We start from the raw sequence: 20,000 nt of genomic DNA, 5'->3' as shown, positions 1-20,000 counted from the left end.
GGTTGGTAGGCCTTGGGGACTGGAGTTCATCTTTATTCAGAGTACACTTAACTTTGCTCCTTTGGTAAGAGAAGCTTGTCCCATTGAACTGGAATAGTCGATTCATTCATATATCAATACGGATCTTTAGAGAAGCATCTCTGTATCGTTACCATTTATTTTGTACTTTTCATATCTTATGGGGAAATAATATGGTTTTGTGCATCATGGGCAGAACATGTCTTGGTTGAAAAATTGGATTTCCTTCAACATCGCACCTTACATGGCATGTGTTTCTTTAAATGGGTTATTTCTTTAACTATATACACGTGCATAATACAATTCCAAGAAACTAGCTTGCTTTCAAGTTTTTTCTATGACACAAAATATTTTGTTTTTCTCATAAAAGAATTAGGAAAATAAATTGATTACAACTTCACTATTCATCTGTCTAGAATCATTCAGTAATAAGTACGGTGTCTTATTCTGCTGTTCGTAAATGTGAAGATAACAATTTCTCGCTCCTAAGTCCTAGACAATTACCATAGGTTAAGAGAGAGAAACACACACGTACGTAATTTAGACTGATCATTTTCTAATTAACTACATAACTCAGGAATGAAAAGGTAACCATGCTTTGAGCATTAACAAGTAAAATCTAATCCATATTTTGTCTCTCTCCCTAGTACAGCATAATTCTGCAATAAGAACTATTCCCAATCTTCACCAAGCAATATTTTCAAGCTGATATTATTCTCATTTCCTTGAATAATATCCAAACTCCAGGGCCATTTTTTCCTCCTCATATTCAATATCATACATGCCAGTATCTAGATTCCTTTTCTTCATATCCTGTCACAGTATCAATCACTGCCTCCTGTCCACTCAATCCACTTTTGATTTATCAGCCGCCGTCTTTCTGGACTCCATAACTCGACCCAAACCATTTTAACAAGACATTGACAAATAGCACCCAGTATCACATCAACCTGTTCCACTTAGCAAACTAAGAAACAGGAACAGTGACATCTCTGCATAAGTATTCCATTCTATTCCCCAGACTGATGTATATTAATGAGGATATGCTATTTGAAAGGCTTCCTCCACATCAGCATCTAATATGATCGAATTAGGAAATGGGATGATTTATTAAATTTTGCAGAGCTGAAATATTTCTTTGCATCGTTCCATGTGAGGTTTCAGAGTGAGCTGTTGCTTTCAATTTCTCTGCCGAGGACATACTGGAGTTTCGCAGACAAATTATTGTCTGAAGGAGGCAAAATGTTATTAAGCAAATGCCCAATAAAACAAAACTAAATCAGTTTCTAAAATCCTAATTTAATGTAAATCACGGTCCCTTTGCCGAAATTCAGTTTGCGATCTTATTAAGTCGTATTTGCAATATACCATCCCGCTCCAGGATAGTTTTACATTCATAGCACCAGCGGGTAAACACCCTTTTGACTCCTAGGACAGAGTTACAATTTCTACATAGATTGTAATAATTAATACACAGTTAATTGGACCATAAATATAAAAGCACATGGTCAATGCAAGCTCACTATGGGGGAAAATAATGGAACTATGAATACATGAAAATGGTATATTATCATTGTTAGGGTCTCTCTGTTGCACACAACCCCCCCAAGCGCAGAATCCAAACCCACCACAACATATATATTTGTGTCAAAAGGAGCGCTGCTGGGATTGTGACCTCATGTATAGAACAAAAGACTAAGTGCTACATCCAATGACACATTATATAGTTAAATAAACTGCTGTTTTCTTTTTCATAATGGAGGATCATTTAGTTAAATTCTTTGGCAAAAGCATTTTCAGCAAGGTATACCCCCTTTTTGCAAGTCCTAATGCTACCTGCAGAAGCTCTCCTAACCTCTCTAATGGAGGGAGAACTGTTTTAATGGCCTGGTCATTCACAGTTACATAAGACTTGCTATTTAAAAGTGGGACGAGTGAGCTTAAAACCAGGGAGGAGGATCACAAAACTGCAAACAATTGTTTACCAACAGAAATGTACAAAAACACACAACACCCGCAAGCTAGGGACCCAAACCTTCTGTAAAATACCCTCAACCCCTGCAAGCTCAAGACCCAAACCCTCTATAAAATATATCTCTGTTGCACCGTTTATTCTCTGGAATGCTACAATTTTAGGTGTATACACTCAGGAAATTTCATGCAATCCCATAACAAAAGTACAACAACAACAACATACATAACAAAAGAAACAAAAAACGTGTGGTAGAAGAGAGACGGGGAGAGGGGGAGAGGGGGGGAGGGGGAGAGGGGGAGAGGGATTTACATCAGGATGCAGAACGTTATTTTCCATCATCCTCTCCGGTTAACTTGCCGAGTGTCAAACTGTTACATTCCGCCCCATCTTAGAATCACTAAAGCACCTGTGCATGTTGGCTGCTGTGTGAAAGACACTTGGCAGGATGCAAGCAGAGCTCCTTACACATGCACCCAGGATACATATGTAAATTAGATATTTATCTCAATATATCTTTCCTGGTAAAATATTGTTTAAGGAGAAACAAAAACACAAACAGGTTTATCGGCAGGCCAGCAAGGTTCAAAACTGCGCCCAACGGTACGAACCAAAATATGGCACATACTCCTGCTGGCCCCTGCTGGCCCCTGCTGAGAGTCAGTGGGAGCTGTTGATTAATAGTATGTGTTTTAGGCATTTCATTTGAAAATAAAACAACTCTATCCAAGGCATTTATTTAAATTGACCAATTACACATTTAAGTAACAAATGTTCAAACGTAAACTCCTGCTTTAGGCTGTGTTCACACCGCTTCTGAGCGCGCTTACTTCATTGAAACTGAATCTGCACGGCCATGCTCACGCGGCGTGCGCGCACGTACACTCTCCCAAGTTTGGCGCTTGAGTAGACAAAGAAAATTCATTTTGAAGCGAGCTCAACAGCAGTAAATGCACACAGCCTCGCGCGCGCACACAGCCTCACGCGCACACAGCCTCACACGCAGACAGCCACACACACACACACACACACAGCCACACACAGCCACACACACACACACAGCCACACACACACACACAGCCACACACACACACACAGCCACACACACACACACAGCCACACACACACACACAGCCACACACACACAGCCACACACACACACACACACACACACACACACACACACACACACACACACACACACACAGAAATAGCCCCGATCCACGCCTCCTGCTTGCAAAATTATGCAGGACAGCCTGCACTCATGCTTGGAGAGTTGGTAACGTCACCGCTCTCAAACATGAGCACGCTCAGAGGCAGCGTGGCCGCAGCTTTACGTCAATGCAACAATGTCTTAGACATAAGAGGGGCCTAAAATGCAGACATTTACAAAGGTAAAAGGCACTGCTTAATAGTCCAGCTGAACCAGCAGAGGACATCAACTGTCCACAGGGTTGCCACCACTCCGGCTCTGGCCCAGAGAGGCAACGGGTTTCGACAACCAATCTCCGGGCTACAGGTTTATAATTTACAATCTCCGGGCAAGGTGCACAAACTGGGGAACAGCGGGAGAAGAAGACTGAGGGCCGGCAGAGCGGCGTAGGGTGGCACCCAGAGGTGTTGGACGACGGGAGCAAAACAGGAAGGCAGAGGAGGACGGCTGGGTGGAGCGTGCCCCAGTGGTCCGACCCGAAAGTCTTCATTGACTTCTCGGGCGGCATCTCCCCCTGCATGCTCATGTCAAAATGGCGTCTAATTGTCATGACAATGGGACATCATGGCGCCGTGATGTCACGTTGTCATGGCAACACTATGCCATTTGACATGAGCATGCAGGGGGAGATGCCATTGGATGGCAATCCTGACTGTCCCAGATGCAAGATATCCAACTGTTCACGATAGAAAAATGGAAGTGAAAAAAATGCAGTGAAGCTCTATGAACATAAATGGTTATATAAATAAAGATATACTGCTGCGGCAGCTTTTATTCTAACAAATCACCGTTTTTTCCCTGGCTTGTTCCTGGAATGCGACGCTCTTCACCTGGCGCATGCCGCGTTCATTTTGCGTTCCCAGCCACGGGTCATGCCCGGCTGACGCGCGGTTGATGCGTTTATTGATAATGGTTCAGGATTTAATAGGCTGCAATGCTTCGCGTGTCCGCCAGATGGCAGAAATTCATGAATTGTAATGCGCATGCGCTTCAGTAATGTGATGGCTTGCAGGTGTTTCATTTAAAAAAGATACCACAGTGTGCTATTGTAACTTGGCCTTGAGACTGAAGGAAGAGATTGCAAAAATGTATCAATTTAGGCTTTTCATATTAAAGACAGACAAAGACCAGTTTCGGTTACAGTATTCTCCAGAGACCCGCCCGCCATGAGTGTTCAAGTGCAGCCCGCTTTCCAAAAACCCGACAGAAGTTACGCGTATTTGATATGTGCCGCGATTAATGCAACAGATGATAAGATGGCAACAGTTGTTCAGTATTTTATCGAAAACTATGACTTTTACAAATTTTCGCCAACTCCTCATACGTGGAAGCGTGCAGTAAGGAAAAGGTTATGTAGCGATCCCTGTTTTCATCGTATTGAGCCACAATTTGTTGGAGGGTATTGGTGTGTATCACCGGATTTTTCCGGTATCTATGATCATGAAGGCGGCAAAAGGCGAAGGGTCGTGTTAAAACCAACTAACAAACGACAGTCGCTGCCAAGCAATGCACCAGCACCGGCTTCCAATGACTTCCAATATCTTTGTATTTTTTTTCCCTGATGAAATACAATAAATATTTATTCACATTCCTGGTTATCGTAATCATTGACAACAACCACACCCCCTCTCCCCCCCCCGACAGTATAAGAATGACTGAAAAAACAACATGAATCAGATAATGTTTTTTTTACTCTACTTTTAAAGCCTCTAAGGGTTGGGGGGGGGGGTGTGATTACACGCAGGCGCACTGAGGCTTTGTAGCTCGGCTATGGACAGATTAAGAACACAATGGCAATATTCAGAACATTAACGACTCTGTGGAGAGAGGGGGTTGGGTGGATGACTCATGCGCATTAAGCAGCAAGCTCCCATCTCTAAAAGGATTAGAGTACACGCAGGCGCAGTGAAACGATTGACGCTTGGCTAGGGACGGATTAAAAACACAATGACTACAGTAACTGCAGAAAATGAGCAAAGCGCCACATATACTCTACACAAAACCTCTCCTCTCTCAATGAAGTACTGTACTGTTCACAGAATGAGGAACAAGATACTGTACAGACGGAAAAATAATATTTCTATATACAGTATATATACAGTATACAGTATATTATACAGTACATTACAGTATATATTATTGATTAATATTTATTCACATTCCACAGATTGAATATCGTTATACAGTGAGATGGTTTTTGCAGGCTTGTGGAGAAAGGAAAAATAAAAAAAATTTACCATAAAAAGTTTTTGGGTAATCACAGGTACAGTAAGACCATACTGTTGTGCTGGACTGTATTGTTCTCTACTGTACTGTACATGTTTTGACCTGCTGTACTGTACATAAATAAAGGAGATGTTGTTGTGTGTTTTTTAACTGCCAGACCGCAAAGCCGCAAGATCGGCAACATTGTCAAAAAAGAGCAATGATCGCGCAATTGGCGTGGGAACTAGGGCCTCGGTCAAGTTCACGGCCAATTGGCGTGGGAACGTCTGTTCTAGGGCACCTAGAAATAAAATTCATTTTGCCCATAGATGTTAGGAACACTTGACCCCAACAGGGTCCGACCAGTAATGGCGGCGAGAAAGGGTCACGCCGGCGAGGAGGGTCCTATCATTGACCGTAATGGCGCAGAAAGCCGCGCTGCTTTGAAACGGCTAAGTCAGAATGATCAGAAACCTGGAACCCAAAAAAATTTTATTTTAAATTTCTTTCTTTCTTTAAATTTCTTTTTGGTCGGGTCACTCACTCAGGTACAGTAAGCAAGCACTGGTGGGCGAAGTTACAAGCGCATGCGCAGCAAATTACTGCTGTCAAGCAGGAATGTGATTCAAACCAGACACACGTTCAAAGGAATGGTGTGGGAGAGATGTAATGTGTGCAATGAAATCAAGTTAAAAACAAATTTATTGGGAGAGATCCTCAATTAAAATATACGGTCCTCGATACATAAATCCTATGTTAGCGGCGAATTAAAAATAAGGTGGAGGAAGGGTAAACCAAAAAGGAGTATGTATCCCAAATAAATTCTAGGCTACTGTAGCTCTATACCCTCTAACAGGGCAGGGAGGTATCTGCAATGATACAGTGTATGGTTTCTAAATGTTTGATACAGTGTGTAGCACTGACATGTGAAAGGAGATACAATATTGCCAAAAGGGCTACTCAAACAATGTCAGTAGCGAGGGTTCCCTTTACACTGCTATAGTACTGTACACGCCTATGCATTTCAACAATTTCCAAATGAGACATACAGTACAGTACCGTACAGCAGCACAGCACGCAAATGCATGTACTTTAAATATGCAATTTTACTATTACTGCGCGCGCACGCACAGACTGTGTACTGACGTAGGTTGAACCGCGAAGGTATTAGACTTCAAAGACAACAGCTCGCAAACGCCCCCATGAGTTTTTACACGGCATTGCAGTATTGCAGACAGCGAGAATAAAATGCTTAAATCACGGGCGCGAAAATAACGCAATTCACTCCGGGCGAAAACGACACAAAACCGCACATAACCGGGATAATCTGAAATTCGCGGAGCTAGCCGAGTTAGAATAAAGGTTGTCGCCACTGTACATACATACTATGTTCCCTGATCTACAGAATAAATTATACATTTTTCCTTCTCTTTAGCATGTGTGTATAAAATTCCAACACGTGTGTGTACATACATATACTCGTACAGACATGTGCGTTCTCTTCTTAGGTCTTAGGGCTGCTAATTTGTCTTCGTATTTCTTAGGGCTCGGTTGAGAAGACATGTTTTTACACTCTTGCTGCCACAACTGGATTGATTTAGGTAAAGAAATGTAGGGATGTGTCTGTGCCTTTCTGGCATGAAATGGATCTACTGTCATGTAATCAGTCTTGGCTCTGTCCCTTCTGCAGCGTGTAGGGACAGACTGTACTAAGACACCGATGGGCTCGATAAGGTTATTGCGACTATGCAAAGAAATAGGAAACAGTCTCTCCAACTTATACCACTACAAATTATGGAATAATTACTACCGCTGCTCCAATTGCATGGTGACTAACATTATTGCTGTGATTTACACAAAAAACACCGGCATGCCGACCTGCTAATCTGGAAACAGCCGACTTACACTCCTTGCTGTGGTACCCGACAATTTGTCTCAGTTTCCAATCTTCTAAGTATCTCACCTAAGTGCTTGTCCTTCTAATAGATGGACAACTTTACATACAATACAGCATGGGTGATGTTACATTGAGGATATCACCAATACCGAGACGGCTTACAGTATGCAAGCCCTGTTACACTTTTCCAGGGAACTCCCAATTCACGCGTCTTCATTTGCTGCTTACTTTTCTCAGAGACTATAAGGGTTCTTTGCAGTCAAAGTCTCTTTTTGGCATCTGCTCTCTCCAACTCCAACCCGCATATGTGTTCCACCTCAAACAATTTACAAATCTTCTGTGATCTAATTTCATAACAAAATTGCAACTATACTTTTTTCTCATATATTGATGTCATGGTGTACACTTGACCTTTTCTTAACCCAAAACAGGAATCCAAACCAAGAAGAATTAAATATAAAAGTAAAAGGTAAATTATGCAAGTTTGACTGCGCCAATGACATCATTTCTTAGAGCAACACTCCAGTTCATTAAGCAACCTTAAATTCAGCTGCTCGGCAGTCTGTGGGGGCGCACGTTTCTCGTTCTCAGAACGGAGTACTTGTTAGGTTTAAAAGCGCGTGCCAAAAAAATATATTGAAATCTTCAATTCTACCCTCTCTTTAGGCTGACCGGCAAAAAGAGGAGTTCACATCACCCACCTCTCTGACTAGGTACTGGAATCCTGTTGGTACTTGGACTGTTTCTTAAAAAGGTTTTTATACACAGTTTACGTACCAGTGTTTTTTTTATAACACAAATAACCATCATAGATCAGTTTGATTCTCTTCACCTCTCTCTACAGTGGAAACATTCAGGTTGGAGTTTTCAAACAAAACATTAGAAGACGATACTGCAAGGGAAATGGTATTCCACTTTGCCTTTTGAACAGTATATATATATTTTTTATTATTATTATTTTTTTTAATTATTATTATTAATTTTATGTTTAAAGCACCCAGAAGCAACACTCAAAATGACAACAGAAATACGTCACCACTGGTAGAGCTTTTGAAATGATCGTACCTTGATGCTCTAGATCTGTGGAGCTTGCGTGACTTTCCCCTCTCCCTGGACCTGCTGTGACTGCGCTTTCTCCTCGAGCTGTAGGATGAATCGCTGCTAGAACGGTGCCTGCGCCTAAAAGATTTACAGATCATTTGAGATCGCCGCTTCAATTCCGTGCAATACACAAGTGTGATCACATACAAGTTTTCTCACGTTTAGTATTCACTTTTACTCTCAGGTTCATGTAGAAATGCATGTACCGTATTGGCCTGAATATAGTGCTATGTTTTTTTCCTAAAAATGTCCTTCCGAAAACTGTACCCGTATTGTATGCGCAGCCTAGCACCTTTTATTTTTCATGTAGAACACTTTCAAAACGTTAGGGTCGTATTATGTGCGAGACCGTACTATATTTCCGGCCAATATGGTAGCTTCTGCTCTCGTTCCACAGAAGAATCCATTGTCCTTCAGGCATTCTGAAACCGCACTGCATGCACATCTGGGACAAGCAGAGTCCTATAGAACAGGGGTGCTCAACTCCAGTCCTCAAAACCCCTCCAACAGGTCGTGTTTAAAGAATATCTCAGCTTCAGCACAAGTGGCTCAATCAATGACTGATTGAGCTACCTGTGCTGAAGCTGGGATATCCTTAAAACCCAACCTGTTGGTGGCAGGGGGGGGAGGCGGGGGGGGGGTTCTTGAGGAATGGAGTTGAGCACCCCTGTTCTAGAACACTATACATATGATAGAACAATACACATCATTGACATAACATTCCCTTGGTTCTAACCGTGTATTATCCCCCTTTAAATGAAAGTACAAACAGCATGAACGCTCACCTTTTATCATGCGAGTGGGAGCTTGAATACTGGTCTCTGGAACGAGACCTTGACTTCCTTGACGACTTTTTACGACTATACGTTCTGCTGTCCGATGAACTGCTGGAAGATGCCCGCTTCCGGTGTTTCTTCTTCTTCCGGCTCCTGGTATCTTCCTCAGAGTCAGAAGAATGACGTCCCATTCTTACTCTACTGTAAAAAAAAAAGAAAATGGCGTTCACGGGTCAAACTCTCATCACCATCCAATCCTAAGAGAAAACGTGAGGTTATGGTTCAAATATAACAAAGAGAGACTTGGAGTATACTTTTCCAGGCATATTTTTTTTTAATACTTACAGTATAAATCGAGATAGGGAGGTAATTGGTTTACGTTATTCGGTTCTTGAAAGTCAAAATACAACAATCTGTAAGCTCAATCCCATAATTTTTTTTACATTCGTTATTCAAATATTTACCATCAGATGTCAGTGGAACGCTGATGATGTCATAAAATCAATTAGACACGGCAGGACGTGGAGTACCACGGATCATGTTAATGCTGAACATATTCAAATAAAAGAATGGGCGAAGGTGGAAACTGAAAAACTTGGTATTATGCCACATATTTAATTTTCTGAAGGTGCGCACACTTAAAAGACCAAGAATACCAGATATAAATGGTATTTGTGCATGCTATCAAATACATTTCTAAAATGGTGGGAATTGTATTTATGTAGACAGAAGGGTCCATATCTACTTAGCGACGCTAGCCTGTAACACCACATCTGGTGTGGGAAGATACTTTACAGACTATTACAGTAAATGGGGCGGTAGGGTTCTTGTGGAATAGCACTGCTTAATAAATATGGGGTACCATATCTTGTCAATTACTCATTAGCGCAAAAGCTTTAAACCTCAATCATTAAACAATGTCCTTAACATGGGAATTGTAAGATAATCTATGAGGAAGTTACCCAACATAGAATGTGTTACTTAGAACATTAAACAGCATCTCTAAACATTTATTTTTTATCCACAAATTAGCAACCTGAATTGTAAAATAGTATTATCAGACAAAGGACTGAAAACCCCCCTGAAAGTCTTTGGGGATTTTCAGCCACAAATTATCCGAACTGACGCTTCGGACTATATAGAATTTACCCCTAAAGCCTTACTGGTGAATATCAGCAATCTGCCCACTTTGTATGCATGCAAGATATGAATATCATGTTAGTTCAAAAAAAAAATTGAAATATCAAACCAAATGGCAACAGTAGGTCTGGAGACTTGTTTTTCTAAAAGTTAGAAAAAAAAGCAGCAGGGAAACTGAAGAATACATTTAGCATGTAACAAGGAGAACGTCAGACCACAATACACCGGTCATTTGCAGGTGTCCCGAGGCAAGTTCTAAGAACAGACACTTCATGTCCATCTCCTGATTATTTGTTTAGTTAGTGCTGAATATGTCATGGTAAGCAGTCACTTTGTAATACCATTCCAGGACCACACTACCAGCTCTCCTCCCACCTAGTGACACCAACTCAGGATCACACTGTCCTCAAGTTATTCTGACCTGAGATCAATCATCCTATATTCACCGGGTGACCCCAGATGCAGATGTTTATGTACCACAGGTGCCATTGAACAGGGATCACCTCCATGTCCCCCACTGACACCAGCACAGCATCACACTGTGTGTGTGTCCCGTCACAGGTTAAGCATCCCCCTGTCCCCCAGTATCACAGGCCCAGTGCTCCAGTCCCAAAGGCTTCCCCTTTCTCAAAGGCTCAGGGCTCCCCTTTTCCCCTAGTGTCATAGGGGGCTCATCCTGTTCCAAAGGCCCAGGGCTCTCTGTCAGCCCAGTATCAGGCCTCCGCCTGTCCTCCAGTGTTACAGGCCCAGGGCTCCTGTCCCAAAGGTTCCCCCTGTCCCCCAGTCCCCCAATTTCACCGGCCCAGTGCTTCCACCGTCCCCCAGTGTCACAGGCCCAGTGCTCCCCCGTCCCCAGTGTCACAGGCCCAGTGCTCCACCCCGTCCCTCAGTGTCACAGGCCCAGTGCTCCCCCCGTCCCCCAGTGTCACAGGCCCAGTGCTCCCCCGTCCCCAGTGTCACAGGCCCAGTGCTCCCCCCGTCCCCCAGTGTCACAGGCCCAGTGCTCCCCCGTCCCCCAGTGTCACAGGCCCAGTGCTCCCCCCGTCCCCCAGTGTCACAGGCCCAGTGCTCCCCTCGTCCCCCAGTGTCACAGGCCCAGTGCCCCCCCCCGTCCCCCAGTGTCACAGGCCCAGTGCTCCCCCGTCCCCCAGTGTCACAGGCCCAGTGCTCCCCCCGTCCCCCAGTGTCACAGGCCCAGTGCTCCCCCGTCCCCCAGTGTCACAGGCCCAGTGCCCCCCCCCGTCCCCCAGTGTCACAGGCCCAGTGCTCCACCCCGTCCCTCAGTGTCACAGGCCCAGTGCTTCCCCCGTCCCCCAGTGTCACAGGCCCAGTGCTCCCCCCGTCCCCCAGTGTCACAGGCCCAGTGCTCCCCTCGTCCCCCAGTGTCACAGGCCCAGTGCCCCCCCCCGTCCCCCAGTGTCACAGGCCCAGTGCTCCCCCCCGTCCCTCAGTGTCACAGGCCCAGTGCCCCCCCCCGTCCCCCAGTGTCACAGGCCCAGTGCCCCCCCCCCGTCCCCCAGTGTCACAGGCCCAGTGCTCCCCCCCCCCGTCCCCCAGTGTCACAGGCCCAGTGCTCCCCCCGTCCCCCAGTGTCACAGGCCCAGTGCTCCCCCGTCCCCCAGTTTCACAAGCCCAGTGCTTCCCCCGTCCAAGTGTCACAGGCCCAGTGCTCCCCCCCCCGTCCCCCAGTGTCACAGGCTCAGTGCTCCCCCCGTCCCCCAGTGTCACAGGCTCAGTGCTCCCCCCGTCCCCCAGTGTCACAGGCCCAGTGCTCCCCCCGTCCCCCAGTGTCACAGGCCCAGTGCTCCCCCCGTCCCCCAGTGTCACAGGCCCAGGGCTCCCCCCCGTCCCCCAGTGTCACAGGCCCAGTGCTCCCCCGTCCCCCAGTGTCACAGGCCCAGTGCTCCCCCCCGTCCCTCAGTGTCACAGACCCAGTGCTCCCCCGTCCCCCAGTGTCACAGGCCCAGTGCTCCCCCCCGTCCCTCAGTGTCACAGGCCCAGTGCTCCCCCCGTCCCTCAGTGTCACAGACCCAGTGCTCCCCCGTCCCCCAGTGTCACAGGCCCAGTGCTCCCCCCGTCCCCCAGTGTCACAGGCCCAGTGCTCCCCCCGTCCCTCAGTGTCACAGACCCAGTGCTCCCCCGTCCCCCAGTGTCACAGGCTCAGTGCTCCCCCCGTCCCCCAGTGTCACAGGCCCAGTGCTCCCCCCCGTCCCTCAGTGTCACAGGCCCAGTGCTCCCCTCGTCCCCCAGTGTCACAGGCCCAGTGCTCCCCCCCGTCCCTCAGTGTCACAGGCCCAGTGCTCCCCCCGTCCCTCAGTGTCACAGGCCCAGTGCTCCCCGATACCCCAGTGTCACAGGCCCAGTGCTCCCCCCGTCCCCCAGTGTCACAGGCCCAGTGCTCCCCCCGTCCCCCAGTGTCACAGGCTTAGTGCTCCCCTCGTCCCCCAGTGTCACAGGCCCAGTACTCCCCCCCGTCCCCCAGTGTCACAGGCCCAGTGCTCCCCCCGTCCCCCAGTGTCACAGGCCCAGTGCTCCCCCCCGTCCCTCAGTGTCACAGGCCCAGTGCTCCCCCCGTCCCCCAGTGTCACAGGCCCAGTGCTCCCCCGTCCCCCAGTGTCACAGGCCCAGTGCTCCCCCCGTCCCTCAGTGTCACAGGCCCAGTGCTCCCCCCGTCCCCCAGTATCACAGGCCCAGTGCTCCCCCCGTCCCCCAGTGTCACAGGCCCAGTGCTCCCCTCGTCCCCCAGAGTCACAGGCCCAGTGCTCCCCCGTCCCCCAGTGTCACAGGCCCAGTGCTCCCCCCCGTCCCCCAGTGTCACAGGCCCAGTGCTCCCCCCCGTCCCCCAGTGTCACAGGCCCAGTGCTCCCCCCGTCCCCCAGTGTCACAGGCCCAGTGCTCCCCCCCGTCCCCCAGTGTCACAGGCCCAGTGCTCCCCCGTCCCCCAGTGTCACAGGCCCAGTGCTCCCCCCCGTCCCCCAGTGTCACAGGCCCAGTGCTCCCCCCGTCCCTCAGTGTCACAGACCCAGTGCTCCCCCGTCCCCCAGTGTCACAGGCCCAGTGCTCCCCTCGTCCCCCAGTGTCACAGGCCCAGTGCTTCCCCCGTCCAAGTGTCACAGGCCCAGTGCTCCCCCCCCCCCGTCCCCCAGTGTCACAGGCTCAGTGCTCCCCCCGTCCCCCAGTGTCACAGGCTCAGTGCTCCCCCCGTCCCCCAGTGTCACAGGCCCAGTGCTCCCCCGTCCCCCAGTGTCACAGGCTCAGTGCTCCCCCCGTCCCCCAGTGTCACAGGCTCAGTGCTCCCCCCGTCCCCCAGTGTCACAGGCCCAGTGCTCCCCCCCGTCCCCCAGTGTCACAGGCCCAGTGCTCCCCCCGTCCCCCAGTGTCACAGGCCCAGTGCTCCCCCCCGTCCCTCAGTGTCACAGGCCCAGTGCTCCCCCCGTCCCCCAGTGTCACAGGCCCAGTGCTCCCCCGAACCCCAGTGTCACAGGCCCAGTGCTCCCCCCCGTCCCCCAGTGTCACAGGCCCAGTGCTCCCCCGTCCCCCAGTGTCACAGGCCCAGTGCTCCCCCGTCCCCCAGTGTCACAGGCCCAGTGCTCCCCCGTCCCCCAGTGTCACAGGCTCAGTGCTCCCCCCGTCCCCCAGTGTCACAGGCCCAGTGCTCCCCCGTCCCCCAGTGTCACAGGCCCAGTGCTCCCCCGGTACCCCAGTGTCACAGGCCCAGTGCTCCCCCCGTCCCCCAGTGTCACAGGCCCAGTGCTCCCCCCGTCCCTCAGTGTCACAGGCCCAGTGCTCCCCCCGTCCCCCAGTTTCACAGGCCCAGTGCTCCCCCCGTCCCCCAGTTTCACAGGCCCAGTGCTCCCCCCGTCCCTCAGTGTCACAGGCCCAGTGCTCCCCCCGTCCCCCAGTTTCACAGGCCCAGTGCTTCCCCCGTCCCCCAGTGTCACAAGCCCAGTGCTCCCCCCCGTCCCCCAGTGTCACAGGCCCAGTGCTCCCCCGTCCCCCAGTGTCACAGGCCCAGTGCTCCCCCCGTCCCCCAGTGCTCCCCCCCGTCCCCCAGTGTCACAGGCCCAGTGCTCCCCCGTCCCCCAGTGTCACAGGCCCAGTGCTCCCCCCGTCCCCCAGTGTCACAGGCCCAGTGCTCCCCTCGTCCCCCAGTGTCACAGGCCCAGTGCCCCCCCCCGTCCCCCAGTGTCACAGGCCCAGTGCTCCACCCCGTCCCCCAGTGTCACAGGCCCAGTGCTTCCCCCGTCCCCCAGTGTCACAGGCCCAGTGCTCCCCCCGTCCCCCAGTGTCACAGGCCCAGTGCTCCCCTCGTCCCCCAGTGTCACAGGCCCAGTGCCCCCCCCCGTCCCCCAGTGTCACAGGCCCAGTGCTCCCCCCCGTCCCTCAGTGTCACAGGCCCAGTGCCCCCCCCCGTCCCCCAGTGTCACAGGCCCAGTGCCCCCCCCCGTCCCCCAGTGTCACAGGCCCAGTGCTCCCCCCCCCCGTCCCCCAGTGTCACAGGCCCAGTGCTCCCCCCGTCCCCCAGTGTCACAGGCCCAGTGCTCCCCCGTCCCCCAGTTTCACAAGCCCAGTGCTTCCCCCGTCCAAGTGTCACAGGCCCAGTGCTCCCCCCCCCCGTCCCCCAGTGTCACAGGCTCAGTGCTCCCCCCGTCCCCCAGTGTCACAGGCTCAGTGCTCCCCCCGTCCCCCAGTGTCACAGGCCCAGTGCTCCCCCCGTCCCCCAGTGTCACAGGCCCAGTGCTCCCCCCGTCCCCCAGTGTCACAGGCCCAGGGCTCCCCCCCGTCCCCCAGTGTCACAGGCCCAGTGCTCCCCCGTCCCCCAGTGTCACAGGCCCAGTGCTCCCCCCCGTCCCTCAGTGTCACAGACCCAGTGCTCCCCCGTCCCCCAGTGTCACAGGCCCAGTGCTCCCCCCCGTCCCTCAGTGTCACAGGCCCAGTGCTCCCCCCGTCCCTCAGTGTCACAGACCCAGTGCTCCCCCGTCCCCCAGTGTCACAGGCCCAGTGCTCCCCCCGTCCCCCAGTGTCACAGGCCCAGTGCTCCCCCCGTCCCTCAGTGTCACAGACCCAGTGCTCCCCCGTCCCCCAGTGTCACAGGCTCAGTGCTCCCCCCGTCCCCCAGTGTCACAGGCCCAGTGCTCCCCTCGTCCCCCAGTGTCACAGGCCCAGTGCTCCCCTCGTCCCCCAGTGTCACAGGCCCAGTGCTCCCCCCCGTCCCTCAGTGTCACAGGCCCAGTGCTCCCCCCGTCCCTCAGTGTCACAGGCCCAGTGCTCCCCGATACCCCAGTGTCACAGGCCCAGTGCTCCCCCCGTCCCCCAGTGTCACAGGCCCAGTGCTCCCCCCGTCCCCCAGTGTCACAGGCTTAGTGCTCCCCTCGTCCCCCAGTGTCACAGGCCCAGTACTCCCCCCCGTCCCCCAGTGTCACAGGCCCAGTGCTCCCCCCGTCCCCCAGTGTCACAGGCCCAGTGCTCCCCCCCGTCCCTCAGTGTCACAGGCCCAGTGCTCCCCCCGTCCCCCAGTGTCACAGGCCCAGTGCTCCCCCGTCCCCCAGTGTCACAGGCCCAGTGCTCCCCCCGTCCCTCAGTGTCACAGGCCCAGTGCTCCCCCCGTCCCCCAGTATCACAGGCCCAGTGCTCCCCCCGTCCCCCAGTGTCACAGGCCCAGTGCTCCCCTCGTCCCCCAGAGTCACAGGCCCAGTGCTCCCCCGTCCCCCAGTGTCACAGGCCCAGTGCTCCCCCGTCCCCCAGTGTCACAGGCCCAGTGCTCCCCCCCGTCCCCCAGTGTCACAGGCCCAGTGCTCCCCCCCGTCCCCCAGTGTCACAGGCCCAGTGCTCCCCCCGTCCCCCAGTGTCACAGGCCCAGTGCTCCCCCCCGTCCCCCAGTGTCACAGGCCCAGTGCTCCCCCGTCCCCCAGTGTCACAGGCCCAGTGCTCCCCCCCGTCCCCCAGTGTCACAGGCCCAGTGCTCCCCCCGTCCCTCAGTGTCACAGACCCAGTGCTCCCCCGTCCCCCAGTGTCACAGGCCCAGTGCTCCCCTCGTCCCCCAGTGTCACAGGCCCAGTGCTTCCCCCGTCCAAGTGTCACAGGCCCAGTGCTCCCCCCCCCCGTCCCCCAGTGTCACAGGCTCAGTGCTCCCCCCGTCCCCCAGTGTCACAGGCTCAGTGCTCCCCCCGTCCCCCAGTGTCACAGGCCCAGTGCTCCCCCGTCCCCCAGTGTCACAGGCTCAGTGCTCCCCCCGTCCCCCAGTGTCACAGGCTCAGTGCTCCCCCCGTCCCCCAGTGTCACAGGCCCAGTGCTCCCCCCCGTCCCCCAGTGTCACAGGCCCAGTGCTCCCCCCGTCCCCCAGTGTCACAGGCCCAGTGCTCCCCCCCGTCCCTCAGTGTCACAGGCCCAGTGCTCCCCCCGTCCCCCAGTGTCACAGGCCCAGTGCTCCCCCGAACCCCAGTGTCACAGGCCCAGTGCTCCCCCCCGTCCCCCAGTGTCACAGGCCCAGTGCTCCCCCGTCCCCCAGTGTCACAGGCCCAGTGCTCCCCCGTCCCCCAGTGTCACAGGCCCAGTGCTCCCCCGTCCCCCAGTGTCACAGGCTCAGTGCTCCCCCCGTCCCCCAGTGTCACAGGCCCAGTGCTCCCCCGTCCCCCAGTGTCACAGGCCCAGTGCTCCCCCGGTACCCCAGTGTCACAGGCCCAGTGCTCCCCCCGTCCCCCAGTGTCACAGGCCCAGTGCTCCCCCCGTCCCTCAGTGTCACAGGCCCAGTGCTCCCCCCGTCCCCCAGTTTCACAGGCCCAGTGCTCCCCCCGTCCCCCAGTTTCACAGGCCCAGTGCTCCCCCCGTCCCTCAGTGTCACAGGCCCAGTGCTCCCCCCGTCCCCCAGTTTCACAGGCCCAGTGCTTCCCCCGTCCCCCAGTGTCACAAGCCCAGTGCTCCCCCCCGTCCCCCAGTGTCACAGGCCCAGTGCTCCCCCGTCCCCCAGTGTCACAGGCCCAGTGCTCCCCCCGTCCCCCAGTGTCACAGGCCCAGTGCTCCCCCCCGTCCCCCAGTGTCACAGGCCCAGTGCTCCCCCGTCCCCCAGTGTCACAGGCCCAGTGCTCCCCCCCGTCCCCCAGTGTCACAGGCCCAGTGCTCCACCCCGTCCCTCAGTGTCACAGGCCCAGTGCTCCCCCCGTCCCCCAGTGTCACAGGCCCAGTGCTCCCCCGTCCCCCAGTGTCACAGGCCCAGTGCTCCCCCGTCCCCCAGTGTCACAGGCCCAGTGCTCCCCCCGTCCCCCAGTGTCACAGGCCCAGTGCTCCCCCCGTCCCTCAGTGTCAAAGGCCCAGTGCTCCCCCGGTACCCCAGTGTCACAGGCCCAGTGATCCCCCGGTACCCCAGTGTCACAGGCTCAGTGCTCCCCCCGTCCCCCAGTGTCACAGGCTCAGTGCTCCCCTCGTCCCCCAGTGTCACAGGCCCAGTGCTCCCCCCGTCCCCCAGTGTCACAGGCCCAGTGCTCCCCCCGTCCCCCAGTGTCACAGGCCCAGTGCTCCCCCCCGTCCCCCAGTGTCACAGGCCCAGTGCTCCCCCGTCCCCCAGTGTCACAGGCCCAGTGCTCCCCCGTCCCCCAGTGTCACAGGCCCAGTGCTCCCCCGTCCCCCAGTGTCACAGGCTCAGTGCTCCCCCCGTCCCCCAGTGTCACAGGCTCAGTGCTCCCCCCGTCCCCCAGTGTCACAGGCCCAGTGCTCCCCCGTCCCCCAGTGTCACAGGCCCAGTGCTCCCCCGGTACCCCAGTGTCACAGGCCCAGTGCTCCCCCCGTCCCCCAGTGTCACAGGCCCAGTGCTCCCCCCGTCCCTCAGTGTCACAGGCCCAGTGCTCCCCCCGTCCCCCAGTTTCACAGGCCCAGTGCTCCCCCCGTCCCCCAGTTTCACAGGCCCAGTGCTCCCCCCGTCCCTCAGTGTCACAGGCCCAGTGCTCCCCCCGTCCCCCAGTTTCACAGGCCCAGTGCTTCCCCCGTCCCCCAGTGTCACAAGCCCAGTGCTCCCCCCCGTCCCCCAGTGTCACAGGCCCAGTGCTCCCCCGTCCCCCAGTGTCACAGGCCCAGTGCTCCCCCCGTCCCCCAGTGTCACAGGCCCAGTGCTCCCCCCCGTCCCCCAGTGTCACAGGCCCAGTGCTCCCCCGTCCCCCAGTGTCACAGGCCCAGTGCTCCCCCCCGTCCCCCAGTGTCACAGGCCCAGTGCTCCACCCCGTCCCTCAGTGTCACAGGCCCAGTGCTCCCCCCGTCCCCCAGTGTCACAGGCCCAGTGCTCCCCCGTCCCCCAGTGTCACAGGCCCAGTGCTCCCCCGTCCCCCAGTGTCACAGGCCCAGTGCTCCCCCGTCCCCCAGTGTCACAGGCCCAGTGCTCCCCCCGTCCCTCAGTGTCAAAGGCCCAGTGCTCCCCCGGTACCCCAGTGTCACAGGCCCAGTGATCCCCCGGTACCCCAGTGTCACAGGCTCAGTGCTCCCCCCGTCCCCCAGTGTCACAGGCTCAGTGCTTCCCCTCGTCCCCCAGTGTCACAGGCCCAGTGCTCCCCCCGTCCCCCAGTGTCACAGGCCCAGTGCTCCCCCCGTCCCCCAGTGTCACAGGCCCAGTGCTCCCCCCGTCCCCCAGTGTCACAGGCCCAGTGCTCCCCCGAACCCGTGTCACAGGCTTAGTGCTCCCACTGTACCCCAGTGTCACAGGCCCAGTGCTCCCCCCGTCCCCCAGTGTCACAGGCCCAGTGCTCCCCCGTCCCCCAGTGTCACAGGCCCAGTGCTCCCCCCGTCCCTCAGTGTCAAAGGCCCAGTGCTCCCCCGGTACCCCAGTGTCAAAGGCCCAGTGCTCCCCCGGTACCCCAGTGTCACAGGCCCAGTGCTCCCCCGGTACCCCAGTGTCACAGGCCCAGTGCTCCCCCGGTACCCCAGTGTCACAGGCCCAGTGCTCCCCCGGTACCCCAGTGTCACAGGCCCAGTGCTCCCCCGGTACCCCAGTGTCACAGGCCCAGTGCTCCCCCGGAACCCCAGTGTCACAGGCCCAGTGCTCCCCCCGTCCCCCAGTGTCACAGGCCCAGTGCTCCCCCCGTCCCCCAGTGTCACAGGCCCAGTGCTCCCCCCGTCCCCCAGTGTCACAGGCCCAGTGCCCCCCCCCCCCCCTCCCTATCTCCCCTATATCACAGGCCTAAGGATCCCCCGGTCTCCCCGCTCCAGGTGGCTGCGGCCTCTGCACATTACTACCCCCCTCCCAGCTGCCGCCGCTGCCGACTCACCGCAAAGTGGGAACCGAGTAGCCCCCCTGCGAAGCAAAATACAACAACAAACACGGAACGGACTAACACAGAAACCCGGAGCCTAGAACCGTACCGAACCGAAAGAGAGCCCAGCACACACTGCAATGAGAGCGCCAGGCCAAAGCAATGGAGCCCAAGCAGCAGCAGACCGAGGCAATCGAAAGCAGAGCAATCGATACAAGCTGCAGCGCCAGAGAGCAGAACATAGGCAAAGCCCAGAGATAAGGGATAGAGAAAGAGGGGGGGGGGATAGAGAAAGAGGGGGGGGGGGGGATAGAGAAAGAGGGGGGGGGATAGAGAAAGAGGGGGGGGATAGAGAAAGAGGGGGGGGGGATAGAGAAAAAGGGGGGGGGATAGAGAAAGAGGGGGGGGGGGGGATAGAGAAAGAGGGGGGGGGGGATAGAGAAAG

The 20,000-nt window shown here is 54.6% G+C and overlaps 2 protein-coding genes across 4 annotated transcripts in view; one reads left to right on the top strand and one right to left on the bottom strand.

Annotated features, from left to right (window-relative positions):
• The window catches only part of RSRC1 (arginine and serine rich coiled-coil 1), a 210,406-nt gene extending 190,688 nt beyond the window's left edge, over positions 1–19,718 (bottom strand). For 2 of the 3 annotated variants that reach the window (XM_075570558.1, XM_075570560.1), the window contains exons 1-3: positions 19,571–19,718; positions 9,192–9,383; positions 8,371–8,484 (exon numbers count right to left, since the gene is read on the bottom strand). In XM_075570558.1, coding sequence (XP_075426673.1) covers positions 8,371–8,484; positions 9,192–9,373 — 296 coding nt within the window. In that variant the 5' untranslated portion in view covers positions 9,374–9,383; positions 19,571–19,718. The remainder of the gene's footprint in view (positions 1–8,370; positions 8,485–9,191; positions 9,384–19,570) is intronic. The other variant, XM_075570559.1, reaches the window with a different exon arrangement.
• The window catches only part of SHOX2 (SHOX homeobox 2), a 9,204-nt gene continuing 8,921 nt past the window's right edge, over positions 19,718–20,000 (top strand). Inside the window, exon 1 of the mRNA XM_075569424.1 lies at positions 19,718–19,799. Within this exon, the coding sequence (XP_075425539.1) occupies positions 19,718–19,799 (82 nt within the window). The remainder of the gene's footprint in view (positions 19,800–20,000) is intronic.

This window comes from Ascaphus truei, chromosome 14, assembly GCF_040206685.1.
Source record: "Ascaphus truei isolate aAscTru1 chromosome 14, aAscTru1.hap1, whole genome shotgun sequence".
NCBI classification, from domain to species: Eukaryota; Metazoa; Chordata; class Amphibia; order Anura; family Ascaphidae; genus Ascaphus; species Ascaphus truei.
Note: the sequence above shows the minus strand (reverse complement) of the source record. Positions and strands in the feature narration are given on the sequence as shown.